The sequence below is a fragment of the Oryzias latipes genome, chromosome 5 (assembly GCF_002234675.1).
Source record: "Oryzias latipes chromosome 5, ASM223467v1".
In the NCBI taxonomy this organism is placed as follows: domain Eukaryota; kingdom Metazoa; phylum Chordata; class Actinopteri; order Beloniformes; family Adrianichthyidae; genus Oryzias; species Oryzias latipes.
This window is the reverse complement of record NC_019863.2, coordinates 1,749,175-1,772,341: the sequence shown is the minus strand read 5'-3', so window position 1 is coordinate 1,772,341 and position 23,167 is coordinate 1,749,175. Positions and strand designations below refer to the sequence as shown.

General features: G+C 42.3%; 1 protein-coding gene across 2 annotated transcripts; it reads left to right on the top strand.

The window, feature by feature from the left end:
* Positions 1-314: 314 nt before the first annotated feature.
* On the top strand, positions 315-22,565 carry spen (spen family transcriptional repressor). 2 transcript variants are annotated; one of them, XM_011494569.3, is made up of 15 exons: positions 315-599; positions 1,554-1,868; positions 7,427-7,897; positions 8,036-8,190; positions 11,297-11,497; positions 11,591-11,742; positions 11,817-11,942; positions 12,038-12,151; positions 12,241-12,354; positions 12,436-12,536; positions 12,649-19,780; positions 20,526-20,594; positions 20,683-20,877; positions 20,956-21,114; positions 21,609-22,565. In XM_011494569.3, the coding sequence occupies exons 1-15, from the start codon at positions 517-519 to the stop codon at positions 21,738-21,740; spliced, it is 9,519 nt and encodes a 3,172-aa protein (XP_011492871.1). In that variant the 5' UTR covers positions 315-516; the 3' UTR covers positions 21,741-22,565. The 2 variants fall into 2 exon arrangements, with proteins under 2 accessions (XP_011492871.1, XP_004086189.1); XM_004086141.4 differs by having other exon boundaries at positions 7,424-7,897.
* Positions 22,566-23,167: the final 602 nt, after the last annotated feature.

Below are 23,167 nucleotides of genomic sequence, written 5' to 3'. Positions count from 1 at the left end.
TGGTAAAATCATGATTTCTGACTTTAAAGTATTGATTTGCCTTTATTTCACAATTACTTGGTTAAATAGATACAAATTATGGTTGTCTAGAATGTCATGTGTGGGTGTTTTGTGTTTTTTTTAATTTTTTTTTGCATTGATATTTTTTACAGCTTTTCCGTTAGACACGATATATTTATATGGCTGAACGTTATTTTCGCTAAAAAAGAAAAAAGAAGTCTGCGGGTTTTTCTTGAGAAAATAACCTCCTGACTTTGGCGCATTACTGCTGACACGAGGCTCGTACCCGACAGCGCCTGGGACGAGTCTGACTGGCGCGCGTCCACAAGCCCGGCGCGCGTCCACGAGCGTGCATCGGGGCTGAGCAGCTGAAGCTAAGCAGGCAGCCAGCAGCTATCAGGCCTCGAGCGTTCACGGAGTCAGCGGTCGGTCATTTTGTGCAAAAGGAATTCCGACCGGCAGGGATTAGAAACGTGGGAGATCATATGTGTTTGAAGGGGAGAAGGAAAATCCAAAATGGTTCGGGAAACCAGACACCTCTGGGTGGGAAATTTACCCGAACATGTTCGAGAGGAGAAAATCGTGGAACATTTTAAACGGTAGGTTACGAAAGAAAGCCCGTGCATGTGTAGAGCCGCGCGCGTTGTGACTCCTATCGTTAGCATGCTAGCAGTGCTAGCACGGCTGAGTAGAAGTTCTAATAAGTTACATGTAACTGCCGGTGCTGAGTGGAATACGTGGCAGCGATTCAACGCCTGTTCCTCCGAGTCAAACCACTTGGATTGAAATACGGATCAGTTGAGCTTTAATGCCAACTTTTGCTTAGCTCGACAGGCTGATAGCTGGGGACGCTAGCCACCGAGCTACCACCCAGCCAACCATTTTGTGGGAAAGTGGAGACGTTTTCGTGATCAAGCCCAAATGTAGCTAACGTCAGCTACGGAGTTAGTTAAAAAATAACAACGAACCCGTTACTTCTTTTCCCCCCCATTCCAATAACATATAAATCCTATATTTCCCTCATTAAACGATTTATTTGCTAAAATTGAAATATCTTATCGTCGTGGAGTTTGCAAGCTAACTGTGCTTATAACAAAATGTTAGCGAGTTGTTGAGCATTTGTAAGTTCGTCGTTGTGATAAAATGTGTTTTTTTCTTGTTGTTTGCCATGAATTTTCACGTTAGCTGTGTGAATAGCCCTTTGTTTTTTTTATTTTTGATCATTCGTGTATGGTTTATTAGCCATTGACGTCAGGATATACGGCGTCATTTGCTGCGTAAGGAAAATTCATTTGTCAAACAAACCTAAATGCACAACACAGCTTAAACATGTTATTTTTGTTGTTTGTGTCCAGTTTGGATGCACATTTATGTGTAGTGTTTTTTCACTGCGATGCTTTCATGCACGGAAATAGGAACGCTGGGATATTCACAGTGTGCTGAATATTTTATAACCACACTGCTTTGCTTTTGTGGTCTGATCCCACCCCTTTGGATTGTGATTATGATTGTGTTTCTGTTCTTCCGATGATTCCATTCCAACTCTCCTCCAGGTATGGCCGAGTGGAGAGCGTTAAAGTTCTGCGAAAGCGAGGGTCAGAGGGCGGTGTTGCTGCCTTCGTGGATTTTGTGGATATCAAAAGTGCTCAGAAGGCTCACAATGCCGTCAACAAGATGGGAGACAGGGACCTCCGGACCGACTACAATGAGCCGGGGTCAGTGCCTAGTGCTGTGCGAGGCCTTGAAGATAGCTCCCCTTCGAGCAGTCGAGACGTTACTGGATTCTCTAGGGGAACAGTTGGGCCCGTGTTTGGTCCACCTGTGTCCCTTCACACCAGAGAGGGACGCTATGAAAGAAGAATAGATGGGTAAGTGGACACGGCGTCCCCCAAAAAAATCCAGGGCATTCTTGCCATCATGTAGGTCTAAACCTAAACACATAGTGGGTTATTCGTCAGGGATTCATCACTCCAGGGGTTACACAAAGGTAATCTAGGGATCTCTCCACTCTTCATACTGCCAGACTTGCATTACGCTTGGATTATTAAGTAAAGTAACCACACATGATCATTCTCTAAGGTAACTTTTTATCAAAGTTTGACATCTGGTTTGGATATTACATCTGTGAGGAATATCCTGGTGAGTTCTGGATTTATGTTATGGGAAACTACCGTGGGGAGCTTTTGGATATGTTTTTTTTTTTAATCAACGTGGAATTTCTTCAGTATTTTTTTTTTTGCCCGGATATGCTTGAAGCTGGAAGTAAAGGATGTACTTGTCCCTGAAGAATCCATTCTTGAAGGGAAACTTCCAACTTGGCCTTGCCATTTTTTTCCCTCATGGCAACAGCAGGTGGTTGGACTACCATTTTTATTTTGATACAATTTTCCTCTTTTTCTCCCCATCCACGGATACTCTGTGCTGGATTTTAAGTTTGGATTGAAGCTGCCGTTCTCGTCATTATTCATCCCAAGAAAGAATGATTTAGAGAATAAGCTCCAAGTAATGTATTTAATTTTAGAGTTGCATAGGTACTTTTGTCTGAGCGTGAAAGCAGATTGAAGATCTTACAAGGAGACACAAGATTCAAGCAGCCGACTAGTAAAGTGTTTGGAGTTACGCCCGCTCCGACGTTATTACCTAAAGACCGACGAAGAAAGAAAGGCTGTAACCTTCCTGGATGTTACTTATAAACCCCCCAAAGATGGATGTACTGGACCACAATGTGGATAGATCTAGTTTTCACTGATTGGGATTACTCGAGTGTGGATGTAACTGCGCTGCCCGAGAGAAATAAGAGTTCTCCAGTACGTAGAGGAAACGTAAGGCAACGTTTAGGCTAACCTGATACTATTCTACAAATGGATATTTTTGCCAAAAAAGATCCACGGATTATGGAATTATGTAATAGTCGTTGAGGATTTTATGTTGTGTGACGTTTTTGACTCATTTAAAAAATGAAATCACTAAAATGTCAGTCAATGGAATACTTTTTTTCACCTGGAACCTGCTAAATATTTTTGAATTTCCATTTTTGTCCCCAAAAGAAAAGCATGTCAATTTGAGATTTTGTCTTCCATTTTTTGTGCCTTTAAATTTGTTAAGAAGCCCACTTTTGTATTCTTTTGTTTTCCCTTTCCCTCCATTTGTTGAAGAGAATTCAGTAACCCCATTGTGGATTATTCATCAATGCTGGCCCGCTTCTCTGTATTTTGAAGATAATGTACGATGCCGCTCAGGAGAATCCTTTTTATCCAACTCAAATCAGTTGATTTTTCTTTTTCTTTCAGTTTTTTTCCTTTTTAAAAAACTTTTTCCCCCCATGTGGCTTTTAATTCAAGGTCTTGCGTTCTTACCACCTATATTTTATTTGGATTAGTGTCAGTAACTTCTTTTCAAAAAGGTTGGTATTGCTCTAAATTTGCATCTATATTTACACACACATGGATGTTGGGTTCTTTATGTGATATTAATTTAGAGCTTAATTTCAATGTGTTAAATAATTTGATGCAAAGGGGAATGAAGGTTTGTTTTACTTCCAATAGAGCAGGGGTTATTCTAACTCCCATTGGGCCACATTGGGTTCTAAATTTCGATAGAAGGGCCGGACCAGGAGGAGATGCGTGGAGTGAGAATGATATAACATGGAATGTAGATGAAAACCTTTGGAATGAAAATTATATTCTAAAACAGATTATTCTAGAGTTTTTAGTTTGAAACTTTTATTCCCGTTTTAGATCATTTTTTTTATTGTGAAGCCCTTTGGTACCTTCAAGGAGTTGTAAAGTGCTGTATGGATAAAGTTTCATTCATTCATAATCCTTTTAACCCTTGTGCTATTCTAGGCACTTTACCTTTGGGAGTTGGGTCATCTAGACCCACTAGACAGTGCTCTGAACCTTTTTTCTTCAATGATTTGTGATCTTCACTGGTGTCCATGGATTACATGAAATCTTTCCACCTTTATCCACCTTTGTCATGGTAGGGAGAACATGTCAATGTAAGGGGGGGGTCATCTAAAATAGCACAAGGGTTACTAAAATAAATGAATAAAAAAAAACATTATTTATGAAATAAAACAAATAACACACTATGATTTTCAAAGACAAAAATTCAGGAAAATATAATGATACATTAATAAAAACACACACAAAAAAACAATAAATAGTGGGTCCTCTCCCGTCATAATCCTAATAAAGACTTTGAGGGCTGTAGCTCCTCACCCGTCTCACGTTTTGCGTAGCTGTGCTGTGTCCTGCACGTCTGTTTCTCATCCAGTAATTATGAAAAAGCAAATTTCTATGTATTCTGCTGCAGCTACGCACATATCTGCGTTACCTTTTTACAGAGTTCCCTCGTTTGTTGCAGGAGTTTCGTTCTAAAAATAACAGTGATCAGTGAAATCAACGGAGTCTAATTACAGATGTTTATGGCAGTAAAACTCCTCACTGCATAAATACACTTTTTCTCACACAGACATGAACATTTTCACACTTTTCTCTTGTTTAAATTCTCAAACCTTCCTAGAAATTAGGTCCAGGATCTTAGAATGAAAACAAAGATCAGATCGCTATCAGAGATTTCTGATCTGAAGAGTTCTGCGTTTCTGTACAGGAGACACGGCACGGACTGAGATTGATTGACAGGGTCTCCAGCCAATCAGGACACAGAACAGGGTGCGCTGTTTAAAGAAAATGCAGCATAATCGCTCTAAAAGAACAAGCCAAACCAGGAAAGATGAACTGCGACGTAGAAAGGAAAGACTGTCTTCTGTTCTGTTTGACAGAGATTTTAGAAGGTTTCAGGTTGGAGCTCAGACTGCAGTAGGAGGGAATAAAATGTCACGTCTTGATCATGTGGCCAGATAAAAAAAAAACAGGGGTCTCTGATAATGTTCAGTGGGCTGGACCAAACATGGAGGCGGGCCAGAACCAGGCCGCTGTTTGCCCACCCTTGCTATAGAGGAATAACTAGTTAAATATTTAAGAACAATGGAAAATGTACTCAGTTATTCCTGCAATAAGTCATATTTAGCCTCTGAAAACCATTTGGATAAGCAGTCTTGTAAAGAAACAGCAGCTTTATTTACACAGCTTTCTTGTGGCTTTAAAAAAAACATTTTTGAGTAATAATTGAGGCCTAAAAACTTGCATAAAGACGTGCCTAGTCTCACAACCATCACATTTCCTTTTTTTCATAAGCTCCTCCTAACAATACTGCACTGGTCCACCAAGTATTTTAAAATTTGGGGATTCACTCCTATTAAAGTGTGCACTTTTTTCCCTCCTCAAAAACTCTCAGAGCTTACATCATTTACTACTTTCGGTTTGGTTCTGGTATTTAGTGCAAGAACTTCATCTCATTCAAGCTTATGTGAAAATAGACCCTCACTCAGCAGTGGACCCGGATTTTGACTTGAAGCAAAGGTCCATAAAGACACAAATGAGCGAGTTTGGTGTGAAAGAACTTGACTGGTCTACAGAGAGTCCTGACATCAGCTGCAGAATACATTTGGAAGGATTTAGAGCAGACAGAGAACATGAGCCAGATCTCCCTGTCCACCATCAATGTCTGACTTCACAAATCACTCTTTTTGAAGAATGATCCAAGCTTCACATTAACACAATAGGCCCCCTTGAAATAAGACAACAATTTTTAGAAAGTGAAACGTTTTGTGTAAGCAAAAAAAATCTGCCATTTGGGTAAAAACATGGTCTACCAGGAATTCTTATTTGGGAAGAAACTTCGATGCACTTGGACATGTTTTCACAAACTACGATTATTTTACTTATGTAAGACGTTCAGTTTTTGCATTGGGTTATAAGAAAATCTCGCTTAAATCAGTATTCATGAAAAAAACGGTCAAGAAAATATTTCTGGCAGTTTCGTGGTCACATATAGTTCTCTAATTGTTCCATCTAATGGTGGAAGTGACACTTTTCTCTCTTTTATGCACCTTTATTTTTATAAATTATAAACTTTAATTTTTTCCATATTGGTTATTACTTGTCATTGGACCCATTTGGAGTTGTGTTTAAAGCTTCCAAAGTTAGCAATAGTTACAATTTAGGCTGAAACAACTTTAAGGTGCACTCAGATTTATTCATTTGAATCTTGCTCACTGTCTCTAGTCTGCATTTATAACTAAATCAGTTGTGGCTTAACACCTGCATAGTTCATCCAACCATATAAACTTGGCCTGCACAATAAATCGCAAATTTATATTTTTGCAATATCAAGCTGTGCAATATGCAAATTGGCAAAAGACAGCGAAATGGAAATGGAATCCTTAAATGTGTCAAAACAATCTTATGGCAGCCTGAATTATTTGACGAATCAATTAAATCCTTTATGCATTTACTAATCGGATGGAGCCCTTTTATGCTTTGAACATTTCAAATTGTCAATGATCCAAATCTACCATAAATGGATTTGCTGCCTGAAAGAAAAGATCTAGGACTCTTCAGCAAAATAAAATCTGAGTGAATTGGTGACACGTTAACTGCTGAAAACGATGTTTACTGAGCTGCAGGAATCTAAGAACTACAGGAGTCTGTGCCATGGCTGCATTAGAACATCCTTATTGCAGTTTCGGTTTACTTTTATTGCGCCAAAGATGGTTGATGTGCTCTCACACTTATGTCTTCACCTTGGATGGGGATTTTCCCTGCTGATGGCACAAAGTCTGGTCACGGAGGATCATGATTATCGCAGCCCTAAATAATAATAATATGAAACATCAACTTATTAAATGAAAAGGCCCGCTTCACTGTAGATTCCATCAGCACCCTACTACAGGCAGTGTGCAATGCCTATGACCGGGAATGCAAGTCGAAATTTGTGGCCAGCTATTTTACATGCCGTAAAAACTGGAAATTGGGGGCTATAACAGCTAGTCCCTCTGACTATCTCGCAGTGTTCAGCTCATAGCTGCACGGACCGGACAGAGTATTTAATTTTTTTGTTAAATGTTATAATGTTATAACCCACCTGTCTCAACAAGTTTTCAAGTAAAATATTAAAAACAAAAAATCAAATGATAATCTGGATTATAACATAACATAGTTTCTGTTGCCATAATATTTCCATCCAACATGTCACCACGCATTGTAACTACTAGCTTGTGGCGTCACGTGTACACCCTCTATATCTTTGCTCTATGAAAAGAGCTTCAGAGTCACAGAGGGCAGTTCACCCTCTTCTGTTTACCCAGCGGTGGGGTCCAGAACAGAACAGTTACAAGCTTCTTTAGGACATTCATTTCTATGGCCATATGACTCGTGGCATTCCTGTGTTGTCTGTTTGGAACTCAAGTTTCCTCTGGTTTTTACTTAACTCTTAAAATCATTTTTTTCTTCCAAAATAAAAGAACTAAATTACGTCTAACTTTCTTTTATCTCTCCATCCTTTTCTTGATTCACAGTAGTTCAGAAAGCCGTGAACGTGCATATGATCACAGCCCATACGGACACCATGATCGCAGTGGAACGTTTGAAAGACAGCGTCACTACAACGCTGATTATTATCGGGATCGATCTGTGTTTGCCACGGCCGGCCCAGGGAGCAGCGCTATTGCTGGAAGCTTTGAGACAACAGACCCACACTTTGACTCTAGGATACGAGACCCATTCACTCTTACTAATTCAACAAGGCGTGACCTATACAGAGATGACAGAGGACGAAGGGTTGATCGAACTTATCATCGCCGAAGCCGATCATCTCATTCCTCGCAGTCAAGACATCCGTCTCCTCAGCGGACTACAGGACAAACTTCCAAAACCCCTCATTCCCCTAAAAGGACCACTTTGTCCCCTGGAAGAGGCCCAAGATCACGATCCCACAGCAGATCTTCAAGCTCCGACTCTGTCAGCAGCACCAGCAGCACAGGCAGTGACAGGTATAACATTGCTTTTGCTAATGCTCTGTTACATTAGACTTGACTGATGTGTTTTACCCTATGGAGAAGATTGCCTTGTGTTTTTTGTGCATCTACATCGTCCAACGAGGGATCATTGTCTCCTCCTTTCTGTGGCAGTGATTCCAACAGCAGCTCCAGTGATGGATCTCAAGCACGCTCTGTTCAGTCATCTGCTGCACACGCTCCTCCTCAGTCAGCTATGGTACTCGATTCTGATGAGCCGCGGAGAAGCTTTGGAATCAAAGTACAAAATCTACCAGTACGCTCTACAGGTGAGCTATTTTTAAAATACTTTAATGGTAAACTCTTGTCGTCTTTAAAAAGATAAGTGTTGTTCCATTTTGGTCATTTAGATCTAGTTAAGCTCAGGTTTTTCATGTACCTGCCTTTTTAAGTCTGAGTATGCAGTACTGTATTTACAACTGCCACTGAAAACCAGAAATACTTGTATGTTTGCGTGTTTGACAGTAAAGTTACAAAACATTTGTTGTTGTGACTAGGTTGAAATGCTAAATATCATTTAAATATTTTACTTACAAGCCAGAAAAGTGTTGAACTTGCTTGCATTTGTCTTTTATGTTGCTTTCGTAAAATTGGCTCACACAGTTTAGACGTTTTTAGGTAGTTGTCCACAACCTTTTCATAAAAGCTGCCTAGATTTTGGTGAAATCCCTTTGACAACTGATGGTGCATAGTCCAGTTTGTTATCATCATTGATTTCCTTGAGCCTTTTCAGGATTCCTCTCTTTTCGTAATGACATCAAGTCAAAAACAGGTGGCCGTGGTAGGGCAGTCAACCTCAGATTGGAATATTGCAGGTTTGATTCCCGCCTTGCCTCCCGTCCGTCGAGGTGTCCTTGTGCAAGACACAGAACCCCACCTTCCACCTCTGGTACATCCTCCATCTCTGATGGAGGGTTGGCGCCACACATCATTGTATGAATGGGTGAATGGTTCTGTGACTTTAAAGCGCTTTGGGCCTTCAAAGAAAGTAGAAAAGCGCCATATAAGTGTACGTCATTTACCAAAAACGCTCACTCCAAATTACTTAAACTTGTTAGGCAATCTCTTCTAGCTTTCATATATCCACCTAATGACCTGTCCTCAACTATTTCAAGAAATGCTGCAATAAAGCAAGCTAACGAGTTGCAAACATTTCCATAGTAACTTTGTTAAGAGCGGGGTAGCACGATATTATCGGTTACAGATAATTATTGGCCGAGATCAGACAGTTTGACGTTGTGCTGATAATTCCGATAAGAAGCAAAAATTGCTGATAAAATGGACCATTAACTAAAAGCTTAAACTGCTGCCACTCCCTCACTCACCACTTCTGTATTAACTTGTGTCCGCACGGGTACTTACGACTTGTCTGCTCACCCCGCCCATCCTGCAAGCTTCTGTCGCATGTAGATTATGTCACGTCTCAGCGCCTGCGCTAGGATCTCTGTCTGCACCATAGCGCAGCTCTAAACTGTGTGAGCTTATTTTGCCGTGTCTGAGACCAACCACACTCACTGTTTGCTAAATTTGTTCAACAGAAGTGTCACAGGGAGGGAAAAAAGGTCAAGTTTTAACAAAACAGATCTCACAAGCCAAAAAAAAAAAATCACCACCGCACTGTGTGGAAAGAATATGAAGCTGCCGTCATTGCTAGCGCTAGTGCTCATTCTGAAAAAACAGAAAGCATCTGACCATTGCCAAAGCGTTTGATTAGTGTAAAAAACTAAACAAGAATGACCCACGAATTAACGAGATAACCAACAAAATTATGGAACTAATGGCATGTGCTGACCAGGTGTTCTCTATCGTGGAGAACTTAAGTTTTCAGCAGCTGATAAAGTATTCTCGAGACACGTTATGAAATACCCAGCCGCCGTTACTTTTCAGACACCTGTTTCCCTTTACAGTCTGCCATACATTTGTGAACACACCTGTGAACAGAGAGTGCATTTCAATGGTCATAACAAATGCTAAGACTTCATAGTTATTTTTTTGCACTTCAGTTTAAAACAAAGCAATAATTTTTACACTTTAAGATTAAGCTATTTCTTTTGCATGTTATATTGGTCATTATTTGAATTGAGAAATGTACTTGTTACATTGCTCAGTTTAAGGCTTAGCAGTTGTTATGACCATTGAAATGCACTTTCTCTGTACACATATGTATTACAGACTGACGAGGCTAAAAAGTGTTTGTATTATCTGTTGTTCAATATATTTGCAGTTAAAACTAGTTCTGCAAATTTGTTGGAATACATAAGACCCATCTGCTGTTACTTTGTACTTACACATATTTCTTTCTTAAGTATGTAAAAAAAATATTGGTTGAGTATAGGTATCGGCTACAAGGGGCAGGTATCGGTTGTGGTGCGTCACTAGTTAAGGGTTTTTGTGCCTCTCCACATTGGTCTCCAGTTGCTGCTGTTGCTTCAGAAAAATTATTTTTTAAGACATTGATCTTGGTGTCAAAAGGCAGCAGTCACTTCTACAAAAACTTTGTGTATTTTAAGCTAATGAATTAATAATTCTAATTAATAATACATTAATTATTATATACATTATATACATTTTAGTTGTTTTCATTTTCCATCTATCTTATGATCAAAAAACAAATTTCACTTTGGCAGATAAAATCCTTCAAAGTTTTCACATCGTCTTTTTTGTTGTTTTAGGTGTTTGTTTTTGTTACAAATGTTTGAAGAGAATGTCCATCTCTGTTACAAAAGTAACAGTGTAAGTACAAAAGTGACAGCAGCTTTTACTTTCCTTATTTGTATTTTACTGAATAAAAAGGCAGACCAGAGAGAGTCATAACTGATCTGGATGTGTGGGGGGTCGAGGGGCATTTGTGGGCTGCCTGCAGACTCAAGTCAGGAGACATATAACCCACATGAAAAGTTCAAAAATGGTCCTCAGTGTTTAAATGATTTGTTCTGTAGTACGAGTCCCAGCTGACAGTTTTCACAGCATCTGGCTTTATTATTCAGGTGATGTGTTGATGGTTTTGGTTGGCTTTATGTATTTCTAGTACATTGGTTTCATCAGGAAACAGACAGCATTATTTTAACATTTTACTTGAACTTGGTAATAATATTGTCTTCCTACAGTTTGTCATAGCAGTTCAAACTGTTTTGTTGCATCACTGCCCCCTAATGACACCAAGAACAACATTACAGCTGGGTGTGGATCAATTTGGGGCTCCAGTGACATACCCATAGCATTTACCTGTCCATATCTTTAGGAGTGTTTAGATTTATCACAAATGAAATCTTAATATTTGAATAAAGACAATTGGATTTTAAATAAACAAAAAATGTTTGAAACTGGTCACGCTGCTTGGTGTAGGAATGATAGGAATCCATATTTCCTTTACAGACACAAGTTTGAAAGATGGACTCTTCCATGAATTCAAGAAGTATGGAAAGGTGACCTCGGTACAGATCCATGGAGCGTCAGAAGACCGTTATGGTTTGGTGTTCTTCAGACAGCAAGAAGATCAGGAGAAGGCCCTTAGCGTCTCAAAAGGAAAACTCTTCTTTGGCATGCTTATTGAGGTCACTGCTTGGAATGGCCCTGGTAAGTGACTACTTTTATATGTCCTATCATTATTTCTCTGATCAAAGTTGCAATTCCAAAGGGGTTACTTGACAAACCTTCCCTTTTCCTCAGAAACAGAGAGTGAAAATGAGTTCAGGCCCTTGGATGGACGAATAGATGAGTTCCACCCAAAAGCCACAAGAACACTCTTCATAGGAAACCTTGAGAAGACCACCAGCTATCAGCAACTCCTCGACATTTTTCAGCGCTTTGGGGAAATTGTGGTAAGTCGTAATTGAGTGGACGTGTAGATTTTATTATGCACAATACTCTATGTTCATCTCTTTCTCTGCTTTAGGACATCGACATTAAGAAAGTGAATGGAGTTCCCCAGTATGCCTTTGTACAATATTCCGACATTGCCAGTGTTTGTAAGGCTATTAAGAAGATGGATGGAGAATATCTGGGAAGCAACAGACTGAAGGTGAAATTTTAACAAGTCAGCATTTCAACTCCCCTCAGACCTATGCGTGTGTTGTGTTCTATTTGTCTGATTAAAATGATCTGTTTTTCTTGAAGCTTGGCTTTGGGAAGAGTATGCCAACAACATGCGTTTGGCTCGATGGTTTGGCACCTAACATTACAGAACAGTACCTCACACGCCACTTCTGCCGATATGGACATGTAGTTAAGGTAATTTTGTCTTTAAACATTTGTATTTCCACTCTTTTCAACTTTTATTTGTTGTAACAAAATGTTGTATTTTTATTTTCTTTTCACAGGTTGTGTTTGATAGATTAAAGGGGATGGCCCTTATCTTGTACAACAACACAGATTTTGCTCAGGCAGCTGTGAGAGAGACCAAAGGCTGGAAGATCGGTGGCAACAAAATAAAGGTTAAACAAATTCATTTATTTAAATTTGGAGTTTACCTTTTATGCTTTTGTGTATTTAATCATTTTGAATATCTGTCACAGGTTGATTTTGCAAGCCAGGAAAGTCAGATGGCATTTTATCGCTCTATGCAAGCTTCTGGTCAAGACATTAGAGACTTTTATGAAATTCCACCTGAACGGCGGTAAATTACTACATTTTTCCAATTGTGGATACTATCATCTGTTCTCAGTTTAAGCACAAAAAGTGACAGAGATGATCTAATTGCCATCTTTCTCTCTCCATGTACTTCATAGGGAAGACCGCAGACCTCCCTATCATGAATTTACAGCAGAGAGAGCTTACTATGAAAACATAAGGACACCCGGCCTTTATCCAGAGGAAGCTCGAAGAGAATACGCCGCACGCAGCAGAGAACGCTTTCCGGAACTGGAACACTATCAGGGCGAACACTTTGACCCGCGTTACCATGAAGATCCTAGAGACTACAGAGACTACCGAGATCCGTTTGAGCAGGACATCAGAAAATACACGTACATACAAAGAGAGCGAGAACGGGAACGAGAGCGCTTTGAAGCTGATCGAAGCAGGTGGAGCCCATCTCATTCCAGGAGACCCATCACTCCCACTGTATCGCCTTCACCGTCCGACCGTGCTCCCAGAGACCCTGAACGGCGGGTTTACAGTCAGTCATCTGAGAGGAGTGGAAGTGTAAGCTCAGTGTCACCTCCACACTTTGACAAGACTGAAAAGAATCTGTTGGAACATGCCTCGAAAATCGAGAAGGCCAGTCAACCAGAACGTATACCAGGGCCAGAGAAAGCAAAACGCACAAAACGCAAAGATAAACCCGAAAAGGACAAAACTGACAAAACTAAGTCTAGAAAAGCAAAGGTTCAATCCCCCTCCAACCCATTGCCTGAAACTGAACCTGAGACCGCTTTGGATGGAGTGTCCGGAAGAGTAAAAGGATCTGACCAGGATGCTCATGACATGCAGAAAAGCAAGGGCGATGGTGATGCACTCTCTAAAAGTACAACTACTGCTTATCAGGACTCTGCCAAAAGTGAGAGATCTGACATGGGCAAAGGGGAAAATTCTGAGTTGGATGGAAAACCTCGACCCAAAAAAACTCCAAAACCTGAAACCGGAGGTGATGACAAAGATTTGCCAGTAGAGTCAGATCGCCTTGCGCCGAGAAAAAGGCGCTTTGCTGATCCTGCTGGAAGAACAGTTCGTCAAAAGAGAGGCAAGCATGAGGAAGAGGAGAGCAGCCAGTCCTCTGAGTTTGGAGCCAGTTCTTCCTACGTGAAAGAGTCAGACCCCGACAAACACAAAGATTCACAACGCAGAGAGCCAAGGCCTAAAATGGACAAAAGTGGTACTCAAAAAAACAGCTTGGATGAACTTGGGTTGCCAAAAGAGAAATCGGATGGATCTGTGGACACACAGGGATTGAAACACAATACAGGCAGCAGTTCCTCTAGAAGGTTTTCACAAGAAAGCAACTTGGTTGAAAGTGGTGCCAGAGAACAAGACCCCCATGCTTTATTCAAACTTGGTCAGAATGCCGAATCTAATAGAAGTATAAAGAACAAAGAAGATCATATTGATATTGATCTCTCTCAGAGTTACCGCAAACAAATGGAGCAGAACAGACGATTGCAGCAGCAGCGCGAGTCTGACAAGCTTAACAAGCCACTTAGTCCTCAGAGAAATGAAAGTGAGGACTTGGAACATCGCAGTCTTGTGCATGAAGTTGGTAAACCACCGGAAGACGTTACAGATAATTTTCCATCACACAAACTGAAAAAAGCTGACCAAATCGAGGCAGACTGTGGAATAAAGAAAGAGCGCATCTATAGAACCTCTAGACAAAAAAGTGAAGACCCAGACTGGAACAGCACCCCGTCTCCAGGACATCAGCTGCTCTCTCACCACGCAGAAGAAGACTTCACAGAGGCTCCTCAGAAAGATGTATCACGAAGTGATGAGAAAATTAACCCAGATCTTGAGCTGTTGGTCAGGAGAACACAGAGCACACAAGTAAACAAGACAAACGCAAATAATATAGAAGAAGAGCAGCAAAAGAGATGGGCGGAGGGCAGAATTAAACAGGTATTGTTACCAAATTTAAGTCTCTCCGGAGGTCTATGTAAAAACCTTCACAATCGTAAGACTTTGGAATATGGTGTTTGTCAGGACTTGGAGCCTGGGGAAGTACGGTCAGATTCTGAAGAAGACCGGGAGAACAAACCTCATTCCCCAGCTCCTTCAACATCCGTGCCTTTTTCTGAAAGGCCAAGGACTGACAGGTTTACAGACCCCAAACTGGCACAGCTGGAAAAAAACAAATTCTATTCATTTGCCCTTGACCAGACCATCACCCCTGACACAAAGGCTCTACTAGAGCGCGCAAAATCCCTCTCTTCATCTCGAGAAGATAACTGGTCATTTTTAGATTATGATTCCCATTTTGCAAGTTTTCGCCATCCAAAAGACATAGAGAAAGTGGAAGTAGCACCAAAACCCACCCCTTCTTGGTATATGAAAAAGAAAAAGATCAGAAGTGGATCTGAAGATAAACTTGATGACAGGAAAGAAGAGCCCAAGCCGGAGGAACATGAACGCAGGGAGCTATTTGCTTCTCGCTTCCTTCACAGTGCTGTCTTTGAGCTGGATTCTAGACGACTTCAGCACCTTGAGCGCAAACACGAAGAGCTTGAGCATATGCTAAGTCAACAAACATGTCAACAAGGAACAGATGGAGAACTTGAAACGGGGCCAGTTGTTTTGTTTCATAGTCGGTTTTTGGAGCTCAAAAAACTTCAGCAACAGAAAAACAAGACTCAAGATCTACCTGAGGATAAAGGGGGTACAGCGGAAACCAAAGAAAAAAGCCCAAAAGAAAAAACTCCAGATAAAGAACAAAATGCAGTAAAGTCTCCCGAGCGAACAGATCCTGTGCCAGTGGCTGAAATTAAACCCATCAGTCCTGTTGTGGAAGTGATCCCAGAAGCCAAACCAGCATCCAATGTAGTAGTTCCGCCTGTCTTCAGGCCCCCTCCACAATTAGACGAGAAATCTGTATCGCCACCCCTAGTAACAGATGCAAGTCCTCTTGTGCCTTTTGTCAAAGAATCAAAAGAAGAGCTTAAAGAAAGTGAACAAGTTGAAACTGTACTTCATCCTCCTGTAGAGACTGAATCTGATTTGGAACCTGCACTTCCACCATCACTTCCTGAAGAGAAAAGTGACATTTCCTCTGAGGATGCAGAGCCTCCAGTGTCAGCGCCAGCATTCTTCTGCAGTCCTTATGAGGAGTTTGTTGGCCCTTCCAAGTCGGGCGTTATTCCTGAGACAGTAAAAGAAGAGGCTTCAGGAGCCAGAAGTCCAACATCAGCTAATGCAGTTGAGGACCTAGATGCAGTAAAGGAGAAGACATGTTCCCCTGATAAAACATCTTTAGAGTCTGAAGGAGAAAAGAGACTCGATAAAGACCAAATACTTACTGACAGTGACACAAATAAAGAGCCAGTTTTTTCACAGAAGGAAAAAACCAAAGGAATTAAAAGTAAAACCGGCAAACAATCAGTGGCTCCAGTTGCTTCAGTGTCTTCTTTGGTTTCTGAGAAACAAGCCACACGCAAGAGCGAGCGCATAGACAAAGAGAAACTTAAGCGTGGCTCGTCCCCAAGAGCTGAATCAAAGTCAACAAGCAAGTCTCCCATTCATTTGTCAGATCCTGATACTGATCAGAGCATATCATTGGGCAGAGCCAGAAGAAGAAACGTGAAATCTGTTTATGCAACCCCAGTTGAAGATGAGGCACCAGTGCGTTATGGAAAAGAAATACCGGAGTCGCCACGCGCTGCACGAAAGAGAGGTGTCGATAAAGATTCAGTACAACAAAGTTCTGAACAGGAGCCACCTGCTCCAACTCCCACAGCAAAGCGGGGTCGTCCCCCCAAGAACCGAAGACAAAGTGAAGAGAGTACCAAAACCACCTTAGAAAAACCTAAAGTGGACAACAAAGACACAGACTCCAATGAATCTGAAAAAGGAAAAGCATCCTTGTTTTTTACAAAGAGTTCATCTAATCAGATGGCTTCAGCCCTGGGATCAGAACCATCAAGAAAAGGAGACAACAATGAGACTGCTAATGAAGATCAAAAAATACATTTTACACATGTGGACACTGAGAACTCATCAACTTCAGATAAAGATTCATCAGTAAAAAGTGACCAAATGAAAGGTGAGAAAGATAAAGAAGGCACAGAATTTAGCAAATACAAAGAGAGGCTTGAGGGAAAAGCTTGTGAGGTGAAATCTAATGGAAAGGAGAAGGATTCTCCAATCAACGAAGAGAAGTCTTGTTCAGAAAAAGATAAGATTTTCAGAGGGAAAAACAAGCAGACAAGAACGCCAAAGTCCCCTGCCCTCAAGAACCTTGAAATTAGACTTAATGTCACAGAGGTGAAAGATCTTCTTCAGTTAGGGGAGGAAGAGATGGAAAGTCAAGAGGACGCGTCAAAAAAAGTAATGACTGGTGATGGGAATGATCAAGTCTCAAAGATCACTGTTACACGGGAAGAAAGCCCTAATGAAGAAAAAGACCAGCATGAGTTGGAGATGTCCAAAAGCTTGATCTCCCAGGAACAAGAATTGGAGCAGGCGGTGGAAAACATTGCCAAACTTACGGACCCAACTTTTCCAACAGAGTCACCAGCACCACCTGCCCCACTTGCAGATGGCAAAAATGATCCAGAGGAAGAAAAACCATCGAATCCTGCCAGTGAGACCGAACTAATGGCTGCTATTGACTCGATAACTGCTGAGGAGGTAAGCGTATCTGTTCCCCAAGCAACTCCGCTAAATGCTGACTTGGCTTCAGAACCAGAGATGCAAGAATTTGTTAATCCTGTCAAGGAAGAGGAACCTGAAGAGGAGACTGTCCTAAATACCCCCAAAAAGGGGGCTAAGGGAAGACCAAAAACCAACAAACGTTCTAAAGTTCTCAAACAAGTGAGAAAGGAATTAAAGGGAGAGCAGCCTTTAAATGAGGAACTTGCAACCCCTTCAGTTGAGAGGAAAGATTTGGATGTAAAGGCTGTGTCCGAATCCCCTCCAGCAGCACCTGCTACTGTTATTACACCTACTGCCTGGAAGCCAGAATCTGAGCATTTAACTCGGAAGGCAGAAGTGAACCCAGGGCCAACACAGACTCCTGAAGAACAGAGCCAGCACCTTAAATCTTTCTTTCCCCAGTCTAAAAGTCCAGTGTACCCAAAGCCTCAACAGTTACCAGCTGACTGCAGTTCCCCCTCTTTGTCTCCGCAAGCAAACAGATCTACTATCAGACCTCATCAAATCAGAGTTCCTGTTTCTCCTCCAGATTGGCCCCACCAGTCTAAAGACGCAAATATTTCATCTTCACCCAGTGTGATGTTACCAGCCAAGGAAGTTCACTCTTTGCCTTCAGACTCTGGAAGTATGGATGTTAATCCTGGCACAAGTGACCTGAGGCAAATTCTTATGAAACATAAAACTGCTTCGCTCCAGCATAGTGGTGTACTTCCTGGTAATCTCCCAAACCTTCGAGATCAAAGCCCTGGGAGCAGTGTTCCACATGCAGGGGTTGTGCAAAACAAGTCAGTTCTGCCTGAAAGCAAAGTCCCGCCTCATTCGGCCTCTTCTGTTCGTTCTACAGCCCCATTTACATCCCCAGAGACAAAGTCTGGGATCTCTGTTATTGCTTCTACTGCGACTTCTGTCATAAGTCGCCTTTGCAACCCCACCGAACCTGAAGAAAAAGTTAGCATGAAAATTCCAAACCCCTGTGCAGACATGGCTCTGTCAAAGCCAGCCTATCGGCCTAGTAAAGACGACATTGGATCGTACCATGGACCGTCTGTTGGCGATGAAGGTGGAAGTGCTTCCCGTTTCATAGTTGAGAACCCCACTCTTCCAGCTGGGTCTTGCTCTGGTCTTAGGGTGAACACATCTGAAGGAGTGGTGGTGTTGAGCCATTCAGGGCAGAAAACAGAGGGCCCGCAGAGGATTAGTGCAAAAATCAGTCAGATCCCTCAAGCAACAGCAGGAGACATTGAATCGCAACAGCTGGTGTCGATGCCCCAGATCAAACAGGATATGTATGGTCATTCTCAGCAAGGACTCCCAAAGGGGCTTTCCTTACACTCAGACCATGGGCATCATGGAAAACCACAACCAGCTCTCATATCTGTTAAACAAGAAGGCGGTTGTTTGGAAAAGATGGATTCTGCCTACCAATCTGCATCTCAAGGAGTGGTCAAACGTCTAATGCAGGGAAACCAGCAAGTAATGGGTTACCACCCAGAGTACCTGCAGCTAAAACATCCAAAGAAAATGGACAGTACTGATCCACATTGCACAGATGGAACGAAACCCCCTTGGACGTCTGCCGTGAGTCCCGCAATTAGCCCCCATTTGCCTTCTCCCCCAGGGAACCACGTGAGTTTTGTTCCGTCAGCTGGGGACAGGGCTCCATCGCATCATGGAATCAAACAGGAGCCCAGATCTCCACGCAAATCCGGCCATGCCCACTCTCCGTTTACCAAAGTGCCCTCGCCCATAGGCTCCTCTTCTCCTAAGGGCATTTCTGTCATGTTATCGAGTGGCCTTTCTGGGGTGCAACAGTACATTCCTGGAGTCCACCACCCGGAGCAGTCGGTTATCATGCCTCCTCACAGTGTGCCCGGGGGCCTGGGAAGGATGTCCCCTCACTGTGTCACACAGTCAATCAGTCATGGACACCTCGTTCAAGGAGATGTTAGAGTCAACACCCCACCTTTGTCTGTGGTGAGTTATGGGATGCACAGTGATGCTCTTGGCTCTCCCTGGTCAGGGGCTTTGCAGCAACGACCTTCATCACCCCAAGCTGTTGGCAGAGATAAGGTTCTCAAGGTCAATCATGGCTCGCTGAGAAGCCACGAAGGGGAACAAGAAGAATCCAGACACTTCCACCAAGCAGGAAGGCCATCTGCTACTCTGCAGCCAGATCCTCGTGGTTCTTTGAGGAGTTCTGTTCAGATGGACACATACATGGCACAAAGAGATATGCGAGTGCTCATCCAGCAAGGGGAGCGATCGTCCACAGACCCTCACTCTGTACAAATGAAAGAAATTCTACCACCTCCTTTATCACCCCGAGCTCATGTTGTTGCTAAAGGCGTTTCTGAAAAGGACATGAAGCCTCTGGAAAGCAAGGGTCCACATTCTCCACTTCCAAAGGATGGAATGATGAGACAGTCTGGGCCAGCAATTACATCTCCTCAGCGAGTTCCTTTAATGCCCCCAGGACCCGGCGGCCCCTACCCAGAATATTCAGCAATGTACCCTAACCCAAGAAGCATCAATCAACCGCCTCTGAATGCTTCATCGGCAGTGGTGAGTCCCCCCCCCCCATCTGTCCTTAAAAGAAAACACATTTTTAATAAAAACAATTGAAGGGGATATTAGTAAATTACGGCACAATATGATTAATTATCTGTTTTTTTTGTTTCTATCAGTTGCTTTAACTGCTAGATTGAATGACTTCTAGCCATTTTCTAAAGAGTATTCACAGCACCACCAAACTTGAATAAATGAACTGGGATTTTTCATTTTTTGAAGTCTCACTTCGATCATCTTTTGATCTATTTTTTAAGTGTTCCCAGTGGTCTTTTATGATGATGCTGTTTTTTTAATGTATGTCCTCCATCAGAAAAGTGCCACAATAACGCAGTAAAGACACCAAAGACACCATTTTCTTCTGTGTGGGGCTTTAAAGTAAAGTCTGATTGTTTTCTTGAATTGGATCAAATTCTGCTTTAATGTTACTGGATAATAAATCTAAGTGCAGTTGCTGGAGTGTAATGTAGGCCTGTTTTCCCCTTAGAAGATGGACCTCAAAAATGTATTTGTTAAATCGCTTTAAAGCAGATGGTAGAATTGTTTATGGCTGATGTAAGAAGGTGCTGATCCTTGCACAGTTCGCCTGCATTTGTGGTAAATAAGTTGAATTCTTACATTTCTGAGGATGTTAACTGAAATGTTTGTAGTTCATGGAAAACCGGTCTGCTTGGAGTTGCATGTGTTCCTCTGGTTTGTGTGTGATGATTATGACGCCGTCCCTTTTGACTTACCTTTGAAGGGTGCAGAGCTGCAAACCAAACCAGATGACAAGGCAACCCAGCCCGTTAATATGGTGCAGCTGCTCACGGTAAAAACCTATGGCTGAAGTCATGCCTAGAGGTCATCAGAATCTAGTGTTTACCTGACCTGCCTCTTTGTGTGTGTGGTTTAAACAGAAGTATCCCATCGTGTGGCAAGGCCTGCTTGCTCTGAAAAACGACACCGCTGCCGTCCAGCTGCACTTTGTTTGTGGCAACAAGGCTCTGGGTCACCGATCACTGCCGATGCAGGAAGGAGGGGCGCTGCTTCGGATCGTCCAGAGGATGAGACTTGAGGCCTCTCAGCTGGAGAGCGTAGCCAGGAGAATGACTGTATGCCTCTTGTCTTTGTCTTTGCACTGAGGAAGCGTTTGTTCAAACCTCACCAGCTGCCATCTCTCTCCCCTGCAGGGCGACAGCGATTACTGTCTTCTTCTTGCTCTGCCGTGTGGACGCGATCAAGATGACGTCCTCAAACAAACTCAAGCTCTTAAAAACGCGTTCATCAATTATTTACAGAAAAAGTTGGCGGCGGGCATCATCAACATCCCCAACCCAGGTTCCAATCAGGTGAGGCGAGACCACGGCTAAAGCTATGAGCACGCCATCTTCACCACTTCCAATGAAAATTAAAGGAATTAAAAGGAATCTCATCCATACTTCACTACAAAGAAGATTCCCTGATGGGTCAAAGTTTGATCTGACTTCATTTGGATGTGTGTTCTATGGATGTGTGGTTTTTGTTCTCCAAATGTGCGTCGCTTCATGTGAACGCCAGAGTTTTGAACAGCCCCAAACAGGAATTTCAGTGAAGGTGGCCGCTCGAATGCGTACTGTTGTTGGCGGTGACAACATATTTTTTGACAACTTAAACAATTAACGCAACTCCAATAGATGAATATCTTAAGTGTTGCATATCAGCGCAAAGCAGCTCTTCCCCACGCCAGAAGGAATTGCGTCAACAGTTGAGGAGTCTAAAGAATGTCGGCAGTAGAGCTAAAAGTGTTCAAAGGTTCATGCTGAGTGTGAAATGTGGAACTGATGGCCATGTTTGTGTCTTGCAGCCTGCCTATGTGCTTCAAATCTTCCCACCCTGTGAGTTTTCTGAAAGCCACCTGTCCCAGCTCGCCCCCGACCTCCTGAACAGGATCTCCAGCATTTCTCCTCACCTCATGATCGTCATCACCTCCGTGTGACCCTCGCCGCTGGGACCAGTCCCGTGATGGATATTTGCCAAGAATCTTCAGGACTCCAGAAAACATCTTTTTTTTTGCCCCTCTAATGAAGTTGATGGGGCTCACCCTAGAAATTCCCTGTCAACCTTTTTGTTTTTGTCAACGATCTTTTTTTTTCTTTTTTGTTTCCGTTACTCCTGTCTGGTATATTTGTCCTTCTCAAAAAAAAAAAGAAAAAACTCAGGGATGGAACAAACCAGAATGAGTCTTACTTGACCATTTTCTGCTGTATTTTTTATTTATTGAAGTTTTATTTTTGTGTATGGAAATGCTCTGAAGACAAAATCAAGATGTCTGAGCAAAACATTGTGGCCCATTCTGTTTTTTTTTTTTGTTTTTTGTGATCGTCATGTTAATTGGAAGGAGCTGTCGTTTTGCGACGGCTCCAGACATTTCACTTTGTGATTTTTAAATAGTTCTATACAGACTTCCTCCCTGTGGCTTTTTCTCAGTCGGACGTGTAAATCATGAGTGCCCGTCACGTGACAGCCCCCCAGCTCCACCCCCTTTCCTCGCACTACTGCCGCTGCCACCGTCATCATCCGCCTTCAACAAGCCACAGTACCATTTGGGAGATTTTGAATACGGGACTTTGTAAATATTTTAAATATTTAAACATCAGTGGAACTTGTACAACTTAACAGAGACTTTAACTGTGGGATGTAAGAATGCAGAGTGGGAATTTAGATGGATCCTTTAATTTTTGGGTGTAAATACTTGTAACTCAAGGAGTCTGCTGATGGCACTTCATATTTTGTAACTCAAATAAAGAAACTGCAAAAAAATGTTACAAATAATCCTTTTCTTTAAATCTATTCTTCCCAGCTCACTTGATGGAGTTGTTACCCTTTTTTTAAATTGTTTTTATTCTATTACAGAAGTTGCACAAAAGTCCAATTATTGCTGTGTGCATGCTAACCCTTGTGCTGTCTTGTGGGGTCATCTAGACCCACTAGACCAGGGGTCGGGAACCTATGGCTCGCGAGCCATATGGCTCTTTTGATGGTCACATGTGGCTCGCAGACACATTTTTAATTTTTTCTTTTTCATTAGACCAGTCCTTCTCGGGCGCGATGCGATGGCAGAGGCGCACAGTAGTAGCGGTGCTTGGAGAGAAGGATCTGCGCCAGCATTATCACTTTACTTTTATCTATTATTTCACAGAGTTTGTACCAGCCGGAAACCTGTGAATTGACGTGCCTAAAACTGCGCGCCCCCGTCTCTGAGAAAGAGCGCGCAGTAGCGGGGACGGGATGTGACTGAGAGGGAGAAAGCAGAGGGTGGGGGTGGAGTTGTGGGCTCGGTCAGTAAGGTGAACCGCGCAGGGATTGTAAAAACATAAAACCTGCTGCCCGTCACTCACTGCAGCGTGTGAGTGTGTGTGTTTG